Source organism: Stegastes partitus, unplaced genomic scaffold, assembly GCF_000690725.1.
Source record: "Stegastes partitus isolate 25-593 unplaced genomic scaffold, Stegastes_partitus-1.0.2 Scaffold551, whole genome shotgun sequence".
Taxonomy (NCBI): Eukaryota; Metazoa; Chordata; class Actinopteri; family Pomacentridae; genus Stegastes; species Stegastes partitus.
The window spans coordinates 230,160-249,614 of NW_007578282.1; the positions used below are offsets into that span (position 1 = coordinate 230,160).

The 19,455-nt window shown below is 43.5% G+C and overlaps 3 protein-coding genes across 4 annotated transcripts in view; all 3 read left to right on the forward strand.

Annotated features, from left to right (window-relative positions):
- Window positions 1–213: 213 nt before the first annotated feature.
- On the forward strand, window positions 214–12,672 carry nr1d4a (nuclear receptor subfamily 1, group D, member 4a). 2 transcript variants are annotated; one of them, XM_008288295.1, is made up of 8 exons: window positions 214–754; window positions 6,568–6,876; window positions 6,972–7,060; window positions 7,169–7,313; window positions 9,849–10,423; window positions 10,520–10,705; window positions 10,815–11,025; window positions 11,135–12,672. In XM_008288295.1, the coding sequence occupies exons 1-8, from the start codon at window positions 733–735 to the stop codon at window positions 11,329–11,331; spliced, it is 1,734 nt and encodes a 577-aa protein (XP_008286517.1). In that variant the 5' UTR covers window positions 214–732; the 3' UTR covers window positions 11,332–12,672. The 2 variants fall into 2 exon arrangements, with proteins under 2 accessions (XP_008286517.1, XP_008286516.1); XM_008288294.1 differs by having other exon boundaries at window positions 215–754; window positions 6,565–6,876.
- A 555-nt stretch (window positions 12,673–13,227) lies between these two features.
- mfsd5 (major facilitator superfamily domain containing 5) lies at window positions 13,228–16,009 on the forward strand. The gene is made up of 2 exons (XM_008288296.1): window positions 13,228–13,319; window positions 13,706–16,009. The coding sequence occupies exon 2, from the start codon at window positions 13,787–13,789 to the stop codon at window positions 15,233–15,235; it is 1,449 nt and encodes a 482-aa protein (XP_008286518.1). The 5' UTR covers window positions 13,228–13,319; window positions 13,706–13,786; the 3' UTR covers window positions 15,236–16,009.
- Window positions 16,010–16,691: 682 nt separating this feature from the next.
- Window positions 16,692–19,455, forward strand: part of LOC103362048 (protein lifeguard 2-like) — a 5,840-nt gene continuing 3,076 nt past the window's right edge. The window contains exons 1-7 of the mRNA XM_008288297.1: window positions 16,692–16,719; window positions 18,310–18,400; window positions 18,582–18,670; window positions 18,822–18,886; window positions 18,986–19,039; window positions 19,121–19,171; window positions 19,265–19,304. Of these exons, the coding sequence (XP_008286519.1) occupies window positions 16,705–16,719; window positions 18,310–18,400; window positions 18,582–18,670; window positions 18,822–18,886; window positions 18,986–19,039; window positions 19,121–19,171; window positions 19,265–19,304 (405 nt within the window). The 5' untranslated portion in view covers window positions 16,692–16,704. The remainder of the gene's footprint in view (window positions 16,720–18,309; window positions 18,401–18,581; window positions 18,671–18,821; window positions 18,887–18,985; window positions 19,040–19,120; window positions 19,172–19,264; window positions 19,305–19,455) is intronic.

Below are 19,455 nucleotides of genomic sequence, written 5' to 3' on the forward strand. Positions count from 1 at the left end.
TGCATAAAATGTGTATCAGTAGGGCAGCGCTCTCCCCGGCACATGCAGAGCGCACATGTAGCGTGGCTTTACTGAACACATACCACGGTCGAATAAGCGCATCAAACTCCCCTCAGCTCCAGATCCCCGCCAATGAAAATGCACAAAAGCGTGAAGGAGAGAGAGGGGAGCGAACGGACTGCGCGAGATACAAAGAGTGAGCCAAATCTCACACAAACAGACACAACACAAGTTGAGGCGAACGGAAAGGCGGTCACATTTCCTACTCACCTGCAAACGTGATTGATGTGGGTGTTTGTATCAGTGGGTGTGTATGTCATGCCTGACACTGTGTTCGCGGATATGCTGACTCCACTTTCTTGGAATTCATGAGAATCGTTTAATCTTCGCTCGTGCAACATCACGCGCGCTCCAGCCGAAGTCCAGCACCCAGAGCGCAGAAGGTATCCAGGTGTCTTTGAGGAGACAAGTCTGTCTAACTCAGCTCTGTCAGAGAAGAAGTGACACCTGCACACCTACTCTACAGTTTACTGGGCAAAACTTTACGCGATTTGGACACGTTTCCATCACCGCTTCCCAGTTTTATTTTTGCGCTCTATGGAGCAGGTGCTTTGCGCAAAACAATTTCTTCACTTTCTCGTCTGTCTCAAAAAGACTTTTGCTGCAGTCTAGTGACATTCACAGACGTCTGTCGTCAACTTTGTTTCGAAGTCTTCAACATCAACAAGAGAAATGGATAACAGCCCAGGCGGTGGTAAGAATAACTTTGTTATATTCATTATGGTTGCAATGCTGATTATGATACAAGAGTCAGAACCGGATAACAGGGCGTTTCATTCATGCTGCTGTTGCCGGCAATCAATAGAGCAAATTAGTTGAACTCTGTCTGACTTTAATTCATTATTAAGACAACATAGAGCTGACTTTAATTTGAATATATTACAATATAAAACGTTTATTATTGGAAAGTGGATAATTCTACAGTTTGAATGGCTGCGTTAAGCATTCCATTAGCATTTTTGTCTAATATGTGAATAATTTAAAAAATACGTTTACAGCATCATGTTTATCACATGTGCCAACAAGTGCACGAAATATCACTTTTTAATGCAAGTTTTGGATTTTTGCTGATTTCTGATTTTGAACTAGTTTTCAGCTGTTTGCGATTACATGGCTTCTGCGCGGAGTTTGTCTTTTGTGAATGAAGGTTGTTTCTAAAGTGAGTCAAAGACTATGTTGTCGCGCAACTTTACGCAAAACTGTCAAGAAGTTGCCGTGGTGCATTCAAATGTCCAAGCTCTGCGCGTGGACCGCAGCTCCACTGACAGTGAAGCGCTCACAGTTGTAGTGAGGTTGGCCACTTCCTGTTTCTGTCCATGAAAACAAACTCACGTGGAGCTACAGTACACAGGCTGTCAGTGTAATCATAATCTGTCAGCGCCAGGAGTTTAACTGCATACTAACACCGTATCATCTCACAGGGGGGGAAAAAAACAAACTTCTGCGTAAAAGGGCGTGTTGGTTTCCACAATCAAGGCCATCTCTGAAGTGGATGCACTATCAGAGTCGATAACTGCGAGACTTCTATCCGTTAAGTGGCATTAGGCAGCGTTTTGTCGAGGTCAGCCAGAAGTGCACGTTTCCATGCTTTCCTCTCCTAATTGACGGTGAATCATTTACAACAGAGACGGTCACGTTCCAGCACAGGTGATGGGCGCACCCAAGCCTCAGTCAACACACTGAACCCACTCACCGTGTTGTGGACAGTAATTTTTTATTTTTTTATGGAACAAACAGGAAGGTTAAATGAATGGTCACAGATAACAGCTGTAGTATTCGCCAGCTGATAAAGATAAAGGCTGCAAACTTGGCTTTTTTTTGGATGTGTCTTATTGATGTCAAGAGGATAGTAGGTGTTTGTGCATGAGGTGTCAGAGGGTGGAGTTTTTTTTAAAAGGGTTAATTACATTATTTTATGGCTTATTTAATAAATAAATACATAAAGACAGACAGATAAATATAGACAAAATGTGTTTCATATGATATACATATAGATATATACTGGGTTTCTGACCTATAGGTTCACTGAGCTTTACTATTTCAGCAATGTTATTGGGATGCATGTGACATAATTTAATTTTTAAGTTCATTGTAGTGATCTAAGCCAAGCTCATAAACATCATACCCGTATTCCCCTATTTCCCTCCACAGGGGTTGTGGGTTATGGGGTGGGGTGTGGGGATTCACCCAAAGGCTAAAAGTTCCTAAACAGATTTAATACTCCATATGACACAAATAATAGGCCGAAATACATAATATGTAGATATCGACTGTCATCAAGCAAAGGTGGGGCAGATCAAGGTCACCTTTAACAGTTTATGTGGACCTAACTTTTAGGGGGGAAAAAACAAATCAGTAAAAAACCATCTGATGTGCAAATGGTTGAAAATGCATTATATAATATTTGCCAGAATCAGTATTGAATTAAACTTGCACAACCTTGATCTCGTGTCAAAGGTCGGATGCCCCATGGTGTTGGAGCCCACTGTGACACAAATATTCCACAGCCTACAGCAGCACTGTTACTGTAGGTCGCATTCAGTTGGCAACTCATAATCAAATAAGCAATTGCAGAAAAACAAAGTTGCCTGACCACTTTGGCATTCCCTGCTGTCCACTGCGTAACTTTAAGCACTGTAGCTGCTCTCACTAAAACTTAAAGCCATTCATGCCAAAAGATATGCTGGGAAATAAGCCAGCTTGAAAAAGAGTTTGAAAAGACTTTTTTTTAAAAATAGGTGATACAATCCACATTCTGTATCTCAAGAGTACCCTCACCTTTCTTTTGGAGACCAAGCAGGACACACCTAAGAATACTGACATCATTCAGACTCCGAATGGAGGCAGGTGAGAGGAACAACTACAATTTACCTAGTCCTCTATTATTATATATATAAAAAAAGACAATCTTAAATTGTAGCCTAAACATGGGCTATTGAGGTGTGATCCACCAGAAATTAAGGGATTTAGTGTTATTGAGGTTTAACTATGATAAGGATTCACCCAAAATCCATGGGTCTGGTCACATACTGACACATAGACTGTCTCCCCACTGGTTATGAACTAGATGCAGCGCCTGGCTGACAGTGGGGGCAGTACTGCTGCTGCTGCTGCTGCTGGTGCACAGTCAGACCACCCCTTTCGCATAACATGCTGCTCTATTTAATTTGGCTCTTTAATTATAAGCCCCTGGCGGACTGTAGAAGCTCTGGCTCCTGGCTGTAGCGCAGCTTCATGTCTTCCCAGTGAAAAGCTCCATCAAAAAGCTTCCTCACGTGGCTTCCCTTGCAGAGCCGCGTGCACCGCGTGAGATAGCCGGGCCCTCCTCTCGCCTCCCCTCCCGCCGCTTCCCCGCTCTCACGGAAGCTTCTGTGTTGATGCCGCCTGCGGTGATGGTGAGGGAGAGCTTGGTCAGTGGGTCAGCGATTCCATGCATTAACTTTTCTCTCCCTCCCTCCCTCTCTCGCTCTCTCTCTCTCTCTCTCTCTCCCCAGTCACGTTTCCCCGCCTCATGCATCCGCAGCTTGTATTGAAAGGTTGTTGTTTTTTTTTGTTTTTTTCAACTTGAGTCACAGACCTCGCAGTGTTAGAGGCTGACTCGATTTTGACTGTGCAACATCTGTCCCTGAATCATCGGTTCAGGGCACACATCCGCTTAGGGTGGTGTTTCAGCTGGAACGTGACTCTGCTGTTAACATCTCTCTGTCATCAGCTGCGCGCTCCAAAAAAAAAAAAAGTGAGACGCTGAAACAGATAGCAGATCAGAAACTGGTAAAATCGCATTAATCCTAAAACGGATGTTTCTAACACGGAAGTTTCTTGTTTTTGTTTTGTTTTTGCAAGGCACGTTCTTCTTTGGAAGACAAATCATATTCGGTGTTTATGAAATCTGGTTATGCACTGTGATAATCTGATACAGCTCGCGTTAATTGCATGAGCCAGAGCTGCTGTGTGATGCGGCACCAGTTTGGAGAGATGCTGGAGGCACATAGACACAATTCCATCGAGTTCCTGCGATATTGACCTACTTACAGAGAGGCCTGAGGTAATGAAGTCTACTGCAAGTACCCAAGCAGCAGATTGGGAATGTTCAGTAGCACAAAATAGCTCTACATAATTTTCTCTTACAGCACAATAAACAATGTTCTCAGAAAGGCGACAGCCATATTTCTGATCTTTACACCCAAACAGCTACAGTGTGCACCTTAACTGTGGCTGCTCTCCATGCCCCACATTATAAGGTCTGCCAGTGAAAGTGAGAGATAAAGGACAAGAGTGAAACTGAGAGGGGAGAGACTGCCAGTGCAGTCCTCACTGCTCACGTTTCTCTGCCTGCCTCCAGTCCCAGGCAGATTAGTGCTTGCACGGGTAGGCTAAACTTAAGACGGGCAGTGAGAGCTGATTGACTCCTCAATTAATGCTGTCTGCAGTGACCCAAATTGTAACTTGTGCACATTGGATGCACAGCAATCCTCTTTACATGCATGGGAAATCCCATAGAATATGGAGAAAAAGGATAACCTGCATGTTGCAGCAGCGACACTATTGTATTTACTGGTCAGGGTTTTTATAAAATGTTGTGATGGTGGGATGCCAAGTTGATATCACAGGCTATTCTGAATGAGTGACAGATGTGTCAAAAAGGTTTTTTTTTTTTGGCTGAGGATGCAAAAGTTTTGAGAAAGTGCAAGGTGGTGAACTAGTTTAGCGTCCTGCGACTGGATGGATGAGGCAGCTCTTGTCCATGTATATATGGAAATGTTGTGTTGTTGCCCACAGTGAAGGTCAGAAAGAGCCAAACGTTGCAATCCAAATATTTCAGCAGCAAGCCAGACAGTGTGCAGAAGTACTTCTCAGTGTTTTCAAGGCTACCAATAACATCAACAGCAATAAATAGGTAGCAACGCTACCTATCACATAGGAGAGCGATTGGAAACTGTAACAGCACTTTGCACCCTGGATACTTTCTGCAATGGACTTCCTGTAAAGCTACTCAAAAGCAGAGTGGATTATTAATTGACAGTGTTTACAGCGCAGCGGCTCTGAGGGTCATTCATAAACACTGCTGTAGCCTACATGTGAGTCTTCAGGTGGACATGCAATGTGTTTGGGTGGAGTGGGGGTTGGGCATCCACTGTCTGCATGTAAGCTCAGGAAGAGGTGAGGCGCAGGCCTGCGTCTGCTGGATCTGTCTATGGCTCTGGCATGAGTCAACAAATCCACCAACACGTGCTGGTGGAGGGATTATCAAAACATTTGAGCTAAACAAATACAGCAAAGGGCGACACAGCAGCACTGGGATAGGTCTCCTGCACTTAGGCACGATTTACACAAACTAGGCTGAGCTGGTTGAACCACTATGTCATGGCATTCATTTTGGATGTCTGAGATTGCACGTGCAAGTAATCATAACTCAAGTTTTAAACCTGACACATTGGTTTAGATTGTTTTAGAGGATTGAACTTTGCATATAATTTGTCATTCTAAACGTCTCACTGCTGGACTCCACTGAGCTCTTATTACACCAGTTCAGTCCATGCAGTTGAGGCTTTACTTCTGCAAAAACGTGACTCACATTCTTTAACTGTTGGTGGCGCATGAGCATGAGCGGGGCTGCAGACTCGATGCCACCTCACGCTCGGGGAGCTTCCCAGTCAGTGAATGTTTATAAACAAAGATCTGACTTCAGATTGTTGTATATTTCAACACGAGACTGCGGATTTGGTTCGGCCAGTAACCGTGTCAGGAGTCCATGCATGTGAGGCGGCGGTCAGGTGTCGTGCTGTTAGCTGGCGCTGGGCACGGTGCCAAGGGAGCGAGGCTATTATTGGAGCGGAGGAGGCAGCAGACCCCGCAGACACGTGAGGTCGTGTCTCAGCTCATCCACAACGCCTGACTAGAAGTGAGAGAGAGAGAGAGAGAGAGAGAGAGAGAGAGAGAGAGAGAGAGAGAGAGAGAGAGAGAATGCAAGGGAAGCAAAACTTGAGCAATAACCGCAGTTTACGCATTCCACATATTAAGCGCCTGAATACTGCATTAGCATGACGCCGGAATTATGCAGGAAAAAAAAAAAAGCAGCGCTCCGTTGGTGCTTCTATGGGAAGCCTGCCTGCTTTGTTGCTGTGCTACCAGCAGTATTTTTAGCGCCCACTTTATCCGCTTGAGCGCACCATTACGCCTGTTACACTCAGTCAGGATGAGGCAACGACGCTGCAAATTCTCAGAGCTGCTCTCTGCTGCCCAGAGGTTGTGCAACATTACATCACATCACGTCCAACGCTGGAGAGTAGCTAAGCGGTTTCCAAGGAAATGTGGATGACCAACTTAAATTTGTGATGCACGAATTTAATGCAACCAGCTTACATTAGGGTGTGTGAATAGCATATAATAAGTCATTTCAGGTGAAGATAAGATATGACGCTGTGTGCTAGATTTTGGGGCCTCAAGTCAAATTGCCTGAAGGTTCTCAGTTCAGAGTTCTCATTGTCCTCCATTCCTTCCCAGCAGGAGGTGGAGGAGTCATCCTGTATGCGGGCTCCTCTGGCAGTTCCAGTCCGAGCCCTGGCAGCCCCTCCAGCGGGTACCAGACACAGTCGCCCTCTTCACACTCCCAGCCATCATCTCCAGAGGAGGTTACCTTCACAGAGATCGGGGCGCTAAAACAGCGAGCAGCCGGATGCAACACTCCTTCCTCCAAACTGGTGTTCCAGTTCCCAGAGGTCTACAGTGGGCCCACAGCAGCAGCTACTCCGCAGCATTCCTATGCGCACCCCATCGCGGGAAAGAGGCCATGTGGATTCACAGGGACCTTCACCAGTAAGTGTTTCCTCATTGTTGATGTGCATAAATATTTACTTCTCCTGCTAAGTTTTTTTGTAGCTTATCTAACTTCTCATTTTTTCCTTCCTCAGAGACAGGTGGAATGGTCCTGCTTTGCAAAGTCTGTGGGGACATCGCATCTGGTTTCCACTATGGAGTACATGCATGTGAGGGTTGCAAGGTAAGCCAGTGATCAGCGAGAAATGTGTTTAATTTCTCAGCAATGTGTTGATTTTGGTGCAACAGTTTCTTATGACATATATATGTGTTGTTTGTTTGTTTGTGCCAGGGCTTTTTCCGCCGCAGCATCCAGCAGAACATCAACTACAAGATGTGTGTGAAGAATGAGAACTGTCTGATCATGCGCATGAACCGCAACCGGTGCCAGCACTGCCGTTTCAAGAAATGCCTCTCTGTTGGCATGTCAAGAGATGGTGAGACATCCTGACATATTTTTAATGAAAGAGACCCTGGTGCAGCTCTGCCAGAATGCCACAGTGCTCTGATTAGCCAAAGCAGCAGGGAAATGGGCAGCCTGAGAGCGGCACGGTACTGATATGTAGGTCTGCTTGAAAAATGTGATGTGGGAAGTCTTTTCAGGTCATCATGCCAGTAGCTCAGTCACTCAGTCTATTGCAAGACCTGCACCTGCTTTGCCCTTCTACTTTGTCACCGCACTGCCAATGATAACCATCTGGCTTCGGATCACTCTCTTAAGTTTCCGAGTGTCTTTCTGCTGCCCTTTGCAGCATCCTCCCACAATACAGTTACCTCTATGCTCTTGCTCAGTACAGCCCCTCCCCCTCCATGTACCCACCATGTTCCCTCAGCTCTCTTACATCTCCCCCTCAGACAGTGATTTATGAGAAGAGGAGCCTTGAAGTCCCCGAAGCTATCTATCATCTGGAAAACTGCAGCAAACACAGGAATTATTTTAGGAAATTGGAACAGGGTCAACTTGATTACCTTGTGTACGCCCATAGAACATCTTAGTGCAATTAATAAGGGACGAGGCAACAATTAAGCAAGGGATGCAGAAAACATTGCTGTGACAGAATTTACCAGGCATGATGCTCCTATCACTTAGTTTTAGCTGTGATAGCTGAACATTGATTGATCACCCATCATCACGGATTAAGAAAACAGTTGGGCTGACCTAGAAAAACAATACAGAAATGGGCCTATAGTGTACTCATACATCATGACCTACTTGGTGTAGTTTGCCTCCTCTCTTCCTCTCAGTATGGTTTCTGCTTATCTCCACCCTCCAGTACTCTGCATTGCCTAATCTAGTAAAGAGGTTAGTGTTATTTCGGCATGTGCTTGACACTTCTAGTGCACAGAGAAAATAGGGTTCCAAAATGCAGCTCAGTAAGAGAACAGTCAGGTTGACCCTCTTAGAAGGAGATTTCTGAGGCGTTAAGGACCACAACCTAAAAACCCCTTTTTGCTTTGTTTCAACCATTACGAAAACAGGAAAACCGCATGCAACTGCCTGCAGCCCGCAATAAATAGTACACCCTGATTTCACACCAGGCAGCTGTGTGACTTTGGCTCTGCAATACAGGCAAATATTTAAGTCACTTGGCATGGTGGCACACTTTGCTTTCTTTAACCAGAGCATCATTTTAGAGCAACAGCTCATTAGTCTGCATTTGCTTCTTTTTAACCGTGATGAAAAGGATTAATCTCATGCCGCATTATTGGCCGAATCCTCATCAAGGGACCCTGCAGGCAATGAAAAGATTACTGTAAACACATGAATACCTACTGTGCATATTACAGGGCCAAGTAAATCACCTCACTTGAACCGTTCATTGGCATTATGTTTTTATGCATATTTCTCAAGTTTTAAAAACATTATTACTGCATACAATGTCTGCTACACTACACAACAGATAAGGTGTTTTATACTTGCAAAGTCTTTGAAGATGTGCCAGTTCAACCTCCCTACCTTATCTAACTCTACCTCAAGCATCACTTCAGAGGACGGTACATTGACTTTCATAAATTAGGCTGTAATCATAAACACCATTTGCCTAATCCAACCATTTTTCCTAATCTTAAATGAAATCTTCACCTTATAAATTATTATTTTTTTTACATTATGAGAATTTTGTCATCAAAAGGGAGATCGGTTCCCACAATGTGGCTGTATTAACACATTTATGTCCCCCACAACAGAAGCAACACGACTACACAAGCACTTTCACTCTGCATGTATCGCAGTCTCTCACATCAGTTCTTTTCATGTTCTCACTACTGTCACTTCAACTCATTTATGCGCCTCGAGCCCACCTATCTTATCCTTCTCCCTCTCACTATCCCAGTACCAGTGACATCACGCTCACGTTGCCCCACTGCCCTACTTACAAAAGGAGGGAGGGAGCGGTAGAGGAAGGAGACAGGGGTGGATAGAGGAGAGGATGAGGCAGATGGCAGCAGGGGGTCTATAAATAGTCTCTCCAGCTGATGGTTACTGCGAGGAGGGGGATGGGGATGCGGGTGAGGAGAGGGAAGTTTTCATCTCTTAACTTCTATGATTCTCCTTGAAATCACTCAGCACCGTTTTCTAGTGCTTTTGATACGTGTCCGTGTATAAGGAGGTTAAATGGGTTACAGTCTGACCGTGCATTGTTAATGAAAATTAAGGTCCTGTGTTTCCTGAATAGCACCACTGCATAGGTATAATAAACCTGCATCTTGATCTATATATACATCAACTTAATCTGTCTTAGTTATCATTAGAGTGCTTCTATCTATATGATTTGCATCTTGTATGTTTTTAGTCTTACCATATCTGACAGCACTCTGTCCAAACAAAAACAAAAAGAACCCAAAAAAACTGGGTGTAACATTTATTTTAAAAGGAGAAAAAAACAACAACACATAACATATCCAGAGTAAATGTCAATGCTGTAACAAAGATTGGAAGCTCATCGATGCTCAACTGCTTGTGTCTTCCCCAGCCGTGCGTTTTGGCCGTATCCCTAAGAGAGAGAAGCAGCGACTTCTGGATGAGATGCAGAGCTACATGAACAGCCTAAATGAGTCGGCTGCCATCGAGATGGACCCATCACCAGTGAGGGAGAATCCCACCAGTACAGACGAAGGCAACTCAAAAGAGGCCATCGGGGCCATTTCCAGAGCCTATCGTGACATCTTCACCAGCAACAGCAGCACCCAGGAGAGACCATCCAAGAGGGCCAACATCTCCACCACCAACAACACATCTCACTTTTCTCACGATGGTGGTTTTCCTCCGGTCTCATCTCACCCCACCCCAACCCAGAGTTATCAGTCTTGCCCTGTTGCCCCTGCCAGTCTTTGCCCAGTTGCCTCTAATGAAAACCAACCTTCATTTCACAATGTGGACAACAATCGGTATTCCTACTTAGTGTCAACAAATCAGAATCATAGCCAGTCCAATGCTGCAACACCTCAAAGGGGCATCTCTGCCAATCATAACAGCTTTCGCAATGCAGGAAGTGCCCACAGTCAGCCTTCCTGCCCATGGAAACTACCTCCAGGAGCTAAAGTGCTGGTAAGTGAAGGAAGCTTACTAAGTTAAATCAAGATTCCTGTGTGATACCTTATTTGACCAATATTTTATGATTATTGTTTTTTGTCTTTCTCAAAGGCCTGTCCTCTCAATGCGTGCCCTGTATCAGGGGCAGAGCGCTCAAGTCAGGAGATATGGGAGTCCTTCTCTCAGTGTTTTACCCCTGCTGTCAAGGAAGTGGTAGAGTTTGCCAAGGGTATCCCAGGATTTCAAGAGCTGAGCCAGCAGGATCAGGTCATGCTGCTAAAATCAGGCACCTTCCAGGTAATGACACACTTTTGTAATTATTTGTGTTATTTTTCTTCATGTGTCCAAATGAATTATTGGCTTAAGTTTTGTTTTTGTTTTTTTTTGCCATTTCTTGTTTATTTAGGTCCTGATGGTGAGGTTCTGCAGCTTGTTCAATGCGGAAGACCGTACGGTGACCTTCCTGAATGGCCAAACTTACCCCCTGTCCACCCTGCGTGCCTTAGGCATGGGCTCTCTGCTGGACGCAATGTTTGAATTCAGTGAGAAGCTGGGCTCCCTGGGGCTAGAGCCTGATGAAATGGCCCTTTTCATGGCTGTGGTGCTGGTCTCTGCAGGTGAGAGAGGGACAATTACAAATGCTGCAGAGCTACGATAATTTGTTAATGAGCCCATGAAGCACTAACTGTGTCAACTACTCACACTGACATCCTTTTTGCTCCTCAGACCGTTTTGGCATCTCGGATATGCGGGCTGTGGAGCAGCTACAGGAGGGTCTGATCCGCGCCCTGCGATCGCTGATCACTCGCCGCCGCCCAGATGACACTGCCCTCTTCCCTAAACTCCTCCTGCGCCTGCCAGACCTCCGCACCCTCAACAATCTGCACTCCGACAAACTGTTGGCCTTTCGCATTGACCCTTGAGCAGCCCGCTCGCTCACAGAGCACACAGACTGTTTTACACAGAAATACACAAAACACACACACAGATATTATCTTCCATGGGCAGGACTTCCTTCAACATTGAGGAACACGGAATTGTGCAATCTAAAGAGTGTTTCTGAAAAGGATAAATGACGGCAGTGACCATATTTTTGACTCACTATTGATCTTCATGCAATGTTTTCAGAAAAAAAACATACATACACATACAAACTCATGTACACACATAAACCTAAACACCTCTTAAGTAACATTGTTCCTGTAAAAAAAAAAAAAAAAAGAATTAAAAAAAAAAAAATCATTGTGTAGAGTTACTATTACCGTTTTGGACAAATCATTTGTGCACTTTGTCATTATATCCAGTGTACTTAAGAATAAAAGCCAGTTCACTTCTGTTTATTCCAGTAGTTGTACAGTATCAACAGACCATCACTTAGCAGCAGCTGAAAGATGGATATTGTAGTTTGAAACAGTTATTTCTTAGGGACCATTGGTAATGAATGACTATGTGTCAGTTGGTGTTAAAAAGAAAAGGGAACATGTATATAATGCATAGTGAAACCTGAAATAATAAGGCAATCGTGTATCACTATTTCACAAACATACCATCTGCATCAGTACTGGAATGAGACCACTATTTTAATGTGTCACTTTTACACAATAGGATGCATTCAGTCTCTTGCCAATTTCTGACTAATCTTCCAGGAAACATTTGGCTCATTGGGTTTAAACATGCCAACTTCATAAGTCAATGGCATTTTATATTATTTCACAAAAACATCATGTCTGTGTCACTGTGTCGTATTTCACCTGGATTGATGGAGAGAGAGCTCCATGCACATTGGGTTTTGTAGTTCCTTTATTTTTTTTTCTGTTTGTTATTGCTGTAAATATTATGTTACTCAAATGTCTAAGTATCAATTACAGAACTGATATGATGGATTGGACATATGAGTTTGGTGTAAAGACGAATGTATTGACCTTCTTGTATTAAGTGGGGGGGTCTGGCCAAGGGGGCTTTGCACAGGAGAATGTGTAGTAGGGATTCTCAGACGGCTTAGACACACTTCCTGCTAATAGATGATGTAACCGACCAGCATAATCCCTGAAATCACCAGCACTCACTCCACATGCACCCTTCCTCTGCCCCCAATGTTTGTCATACAAACACAAGAGATATTTTTGGGTGAGAGATCTCATTTGATTGGTCCTCTCACTGTTAGCTTGTTTGATTATGGCTGATTGAGCACATCTTGTACATTTTGTAAATTTTTCTTCCTAAATAGAAATTATACAATGATATAAAGTTCAAATTATGTATTACTCTGCCTCTGTGTCATTTTTTTGTGTTTATATTTTATATGCTGTAAAGACAATAGACACTGTCATTACACAATGTATGCAGTACACATTAGCTCCTTCATGGCTAACAGAGTTAGCATCCACTAATTTCCCAAGAGCTTAAGTATAAAGCAAATTGCCTTTCCTTTTTGCTTCTTTAAGAAAAAAAGAGGCCTTCAATAAGCTGTAAGAACTGAAAAGAGAAACCCAGTTGCTTTTTAACTGAAACTTCTTGGATGACAGTGACTGAGAATCTGCACAGACATCCACACAGTCCCTTGCATCATGTGTAATAAAATGACAAAGTACATGTTTCATTGGGCAATTTTAAAAACACATAGTTAATACAGCGAATAACTGACAAATAAATAAATACCAACCTTGTAACCGGTCTGTGAAGTTGCAACACGAGTTGTCTGACAGCGTCAAACTTTTTTCCTCCCTGTTAAAAAACATCACAAAATACAGCAAGGGCGCCATCTTGTGGTAAAATGACAGAAGCCGGATCCCGGAAGCGAATGGTGTGTTTGCTAGAGCACACTTGCTATGTCTTCCATCATCACTTAGTTGTTTCATGCCATCACTTTCCGCGTCGTATTATTAATATGGGACCGCTTTCAAACGTTACGGTAAGATATATCATATAGTATTATACAGTGTTTAAAAATAAGAGGGAGGAAATTAGCGCAAGTTAGAAGGGGTTCTATCTCGGTGTCCGGTTAGCTTATAGGCTAGCGTTAGCTAAATAACAATAGCATGTACCTGTGGGCTGAGAATTAATTATTTGTTTGAGCAAACTGAAATGTCGTTAATCAATGTTTCAGTCATTATCGCAGGTCAAACTGTTGCCGTGCTGTCATAATTAGCTGATGGTTGCTGAGTAATCACGTATAGCGAGTAGTTAAATTATTAGCAGTTAACTCGTTAAACTACTAACTCCTGAATGTTATTCTGTGGTTACGTAAACGCTCCTGTGTCTGTATATCAGCCCCTTGTCAATTTTCTGTCTCCACAGGTGCAAAGAAACAGAAAGAAAAGAGTTGGAAACACCCCAAGACTTCAGCTTTGACCTCAAGCGGGTGTAGTTTTTGACATCATGTTGGTGACAGCCTATCTTGCCATAATTTTCCTGCTTGCCCTGTGTGTTGGCCTGGAGCTCACAGCACGCCGTCTCACCCCGCCGCAGGCCACTCCTACAGCCGTAGCCAACCCTGCTTTCCGTCGCTTCCAGAGTATATTCCTCCGGGCATACTTATTAGCTTTGTGGGCAGACTGGCTCCAGGGTCCTTACCTCTATAAACTTTACAGACACTACAGCTTCCTGGAATCCCAAATAGCCATCTTATACGTGTGTGGCCTGGCCGCCTGTGTTCTGTTTGCTCCTTTTTCAGGCTGGCTCCTGCAAGCATTGGGCCGCAGACAGACGTGTCTTCTCTTCTGCCTGTCCTATTCTGCTTGTTGTCTCACCAAGCTTTCCAGAGACTACTTTGTTTTGATTGTGGGACGCATCCTGGGGGGTCTGTCCACCTCACTGCTCGCCACAGCGTTTGAAGCCTGGTACGTGCACCGACATGTAGACGTCCACGATTTTCCCAAGGAGTGGATCCCCAGCACCTTCACCAAAGCTGCTAACTGGAACCATGGCCTCGCTGTGGGAGCAGGGTTGATAGCTAACTTGCTGGCTGAGTGGCTTCACCTGGGACCAGTGGCTCCTTTTCTCCTGGCTGTCCCCTGCCTGGGCTGCTGTGGCTGGGTGGTGCTAACAGACTGGGGCAAGGAAGAAGCTGAAGGAGGTCCAGAGGGTGACAAACAGACACCGCTCCTTGGTACTCCAAATGGAGGTGTGGCCCATTTGTCTGCGAAAGTTAGGTTCTCACGCAGTTGCCATGAGGGGTTGCGTTGCCTGCTGTCAGACAAGAGAGTCATGCTATTGGGCGGAGTTCAGGCTCTGTTTGAAAGTGTCCTTTACATTTTTGTTTTCCTGTGGACCCCAGTACTCGACCCTCATGGGCCTCCGTTAGGAATAATATTCTCCTGCCTAATGGCTGCCAGTATGGTCGGCTCCTTGCTGTACCGCCTGGCCACCTCCACTCGCTACCGTCTACAGCCCGGCCACGTCCTCTGCCTTGCCGTGCTGATGGCCTTCTTCTCTTTTTTCATGCTAACCTTTTCCACTGCCCCAGGACAGCCTAGACCTCATGAGTCCTTCCTGGCGTTCCTGCTGCTAGAGTTGGCCTGTGGTCTCTACTTCCCCGCAGTGAGCTTTCTGCAGGGCAGGGTGATCCCAGAGGAAAAGCGGGCTGGTGTGCTGGCCTGGTTCCGTTTGCCTCTGCACCTGCTGGCCTGCCTCGGGCTGCTGGCGCTCCATGGGGAGGTATCGGGAACAGGCGGAGGGGAGGGCGGCGGCGGCACCAGACACATGTTTGGAGGCTGCGCTGTCATGATGCTGGCAGCTCTGATGGCTGTTGTGAGTCTTTTCACCCTGGGCAGAAACGACACAGACCTGAGACTGGAGGGAAGCAGAGGAGAGGGGGAAATGTACTAAGGAGATGGGCCGCATATTCATTTATGCTTGTCTGGTTTAAATTATATTATCTGTTTTGTCTGACTGGACATCGAAACCTTGTGTTTTACTGAGGAAGTCTACGTTTTGCCAAATGCATCAGTGAAGAAAATCAGCAGGGTGTTTTGGGAGATTAAAATCAACCTGAATTTGTCTTTTTATGTTTGCCTTGTTACTTTGTTGGTTGGTGAAAGACTTGTCACAGTCCTGTCTGTGCTGCCATGGCCACATCTACTCTCATTTGTCAAGTAAATTGCTGGAAACTGGGTCAGCTGTCTCCAAATGTCCTGTATCATTCCAATAATTATTCCAGATAACATGTTATTGCTTCATTGTGTCTGCCTGTAGGGAGGCATGTTATTTTGACAGGACGCAATTAGTTTCAGAATTCCCATGAGGATCAGTAATGTTAAGCTTCATCAAATGTAAAAATAAATAAATAATGCAGTTCAGCAGGACTTTAGTTTACATTTGAATGAATGAATATCCAAAGAAGTGAGGTCGTGGCATGGAGACCAGTAACTGAATGTCAGTTCTTTAGATGCTTCTTCCACAAAAGGCTACTTTGATTCTTTTATGAAGGCAATGTACGTTTTTAGCATTTGTGTTGTTTTTATTGAAAAGGGCAATCTACAGTAGGTCAGCTTTACTTTGCTTTTTCTGCATCATCTACGAGATACTGTGTCTATATTTTCTTAACATGTCTCTGTTCTTTACACTTTTAAATAAAAGATCACACATTGTCCACAATGAAAATGTATTTGTTTCATATTACTAGGTTTGCATATTGTGGTATATGGATGTTTATTTTGTAGTATCAGACGTTCCAGATAATCTGAAATCTGCTTAAATTAAATGCGATGACTGTTTGATTTAATCCAAGTCCTGTTCCTATTGTTTTTTCCCAATAGAGTACGGATATTAATGGAAATTAATTTTACAAATGCACTATTTAAATTACTAGAAAACATCTTAACTAGCTTTGGCCCCTGCTGAAAATCTGGAAATTTCACAATATTTTAGCCCCTGCAGCCTCCCCCCCTCTCCTCGCTTTGCTGCAGACCAAATTTCCAGATTTCTCTGGACTTCTGTCCTCATAACGCATCATGCAGACATCCGTGCTCCCCATTTCCCCCCCTGTGCTGTGGTACAGTCCCAGCTTTTCTCTATGGCGCAGCTTCACCTGGATGCTGCTAGAACATCCCTCCGTGGGTGAGGGAGGGGGGGAGGAGGAGAGAGAAGTGAACTGCGTTGTTTTGGGACTACATCACAGCATCGTCAGAGGGTGTTCAGTCAGAGCAGGCGAGAAGAGCAGCATCAATCCGAGGAGCTGCCTCACAGCTGTCAGTCCTCAGCCAGACCACAAGAAAGGAAGGAGACGCCAGAACCCAGCTGACTGACCGACATCCAGACCCAGACGACCCACTTGCCGGACAACACACACAGGCATCATGACACAGGGCAAGGTATGAGCTGCTGTGAAGTTAGGCCAATTATCCCCATACACTGTTTATGAAGACTACTAAAATGCAGTGTTTAGACTGTATGCATGTGGCCTACACTATTACATAAAAGCCGACCTAATCCCTCACTGATGTCAAATGCTTAACGGAAACATTTGCCGCCACGTTTAGTCGTTTTTATGAATTGCGACGCGCACTTGTGCAGCGGATTTGAATGCCTGTAGTTTCGCAGTGAAGCATTTCTAGAATCTCGTACAATTTCGTACATTTCGAAGCGTATTAATGGCATTTAAACCCCGTTGGGTTTGCTCTGGTAGGCCTATGTGATATACCTTGTGTGCTTTAGAAGCAGAAAAACGTTACCTGAGCTGATGCGTCACAGCTTGTTTTACGACTTGCGTCACCATGACAACCCATTTCTCCCTCTGCTTAAACCTGATACATCCCTGTGTGGATCTATGACATGCTGTAGTGTAACCAATATGTACCTCTCACTAATTTTCAGAGCTTTGAAGATGAAAGTATAGAAATATATGAAAATATTATATTTATTATATTTTAGAGAAACGGATCCTCTGTGACTGGCACAAACTAGAGCTAACTGTATCCTGTTAACTTGATCTGTGTCAGGCTTGAGCCTCACAATTAAAATCCTACAGTGTAATTGGCTGTAAACACTGCAATTTAGTTTTTAAAAAAATGCTTGTGCAGGAAATAACTTTGAAAATGAAGCAGCTGATGTTTATATTAGGTTCCAGTTGTTGAATATTTTAGCTGAGGATGAGGTTATCGCTGCTATAAGTTTCAGCTGAAGTTAAAGCACTGCCAGGTGAAGTGAAAGCGTTAAGATTGTTAAGTGTGTGTTGTGAACTTTTTTTTAAGCTGTCACTTTCAGGGTATATTTAAAGCAGCTGGAATATCCACTGACAAACCAGAGAGTTAAAGCAGTATAATATGATTGCATTATCTTCACTGAAAAGCACTGCGACAGTAGAAATATACAGATAAATGATTATAATTCCAATGCCATAACTCCAAAATCTTGAACATTTGCACAGTTCCTTCTTGTACAGTAGCCTACAATACATACAGCAGTGTGTCTTTGCAGGAATCACATGTCGTGACCATTTATCTTCATGCTTTTAATTTTGAAGATGGTGAAGCTCTTGTATTAGGGTTTACTTCAATCACTTAGTCAGACTTTATTTCTATAGTACTTCATACAAACAGAAATGTACAAAGTGCCTTATAGAAAATTAAAAAAACAAAACAATAAAATGATAGAAACAACCCCCTAACTATAATCATCTGGAAAAGTGTGACTTTCACATAACACCATATATGTTTACAACATCTTACTTTCAGGGAATGCATGTATTTGGTATATAAAAGTTGTTATATGATTAATTTACAGACAATACCTAAAGCATATGCAACTCCAATAGGATTTGAAATATTTTGCACTCAGATCTGGAAATTTAAAGTTGACCTTAGGGTTTAAAAACAAACCGATTTGCTTTCACCTCAAACAAAAAATCTCACTATGAAGTAAAAGATAACAAGCTGTTCATCTTCTGTCTAATTTATTCCAAGCTGTCACTTGCAAACAAGAGTGCCAACGGCTCCACCAGTGGACAGGCCTTAGTGTCACCAGCTCCTCCCAGCTATGAAGAGGCCACCGCGGGTATGACTGCACTTTATTCTTCCATATTTAATCATAATGCTAGTCTGTTATTCTTAACACATGTTTTTGATTATGTATGGGGATGGTGTGGTGGTGATGACATTACATCACAACTTGCTGATTAGAAAAAAAAAAAAGAAGCACATCTTAATTGAAAGTCTTAATTGAATGTGCCCTTTAGGCGTCAGTGCTCCTTGTTACAATGATGTTGAGATGCTCACAGAGTTCACCTGGGATGATCGCAACATCAGGAGGGTCTTCATCCGCAAGGTATCAAATAGCTTTATCAACACAGCTATGGTTGTTAATGATGTGTATCGTTAATTATTTACCTCTAGGGAGCATTGTTAAACTTTAAAGGTCTCACACATAAAAGAACATATAGTATATATATATTTTACTTTCACTTTCTTTCTTTCAGGTTTACGCCATCTTGATGATCCAGCTTTTGGTCACTCTTGCTATTGTGGCTCTTTTCACATTCTGGTGAGTGAGACAAATCCGTTTCAATTTCCTTCTATGTTAAACAAATTATATGCAAATGATTTAAAGGATGGTGTCTTTAGCTGAGCCCTTGTCTTTTAGTGACCCTGTGAAGGACTACATTCAGAGCAACCCTGGGTGGTACTGGGCCTCTTAGTAAGTATAATCAGAAACATCGTTTTTTTTTTTTGGTTGATGTCACTTCTACCTGAATATTCAACAATATTTCTCTTCCAGTGCTGTATTCTTTGTCACTTATCTGACCCTGTCTTGCTGCTCTGCACCAAGGTAAGTCAAACATTTTTAAATTGACATGCAACACACATAAAATGTAGTAAAATCACCACAAATATTGGAATTCCAATCTTTTTACCCCTACAGGAGACAGTTTCCATGGAATCTGATTCTGCTTGCCATCTTTGTAAGTGCAAACCTGACGTGTTGTGTTTTTAATAAATATCACATCCTTTATGCATAGACTGAATTTTCTGATCTTTATTAGATGAGCAGTGTTGTCAAACAAACTATGAGATCATGATTTAGAACTGCAAGAAGTACATTCATAGATCACC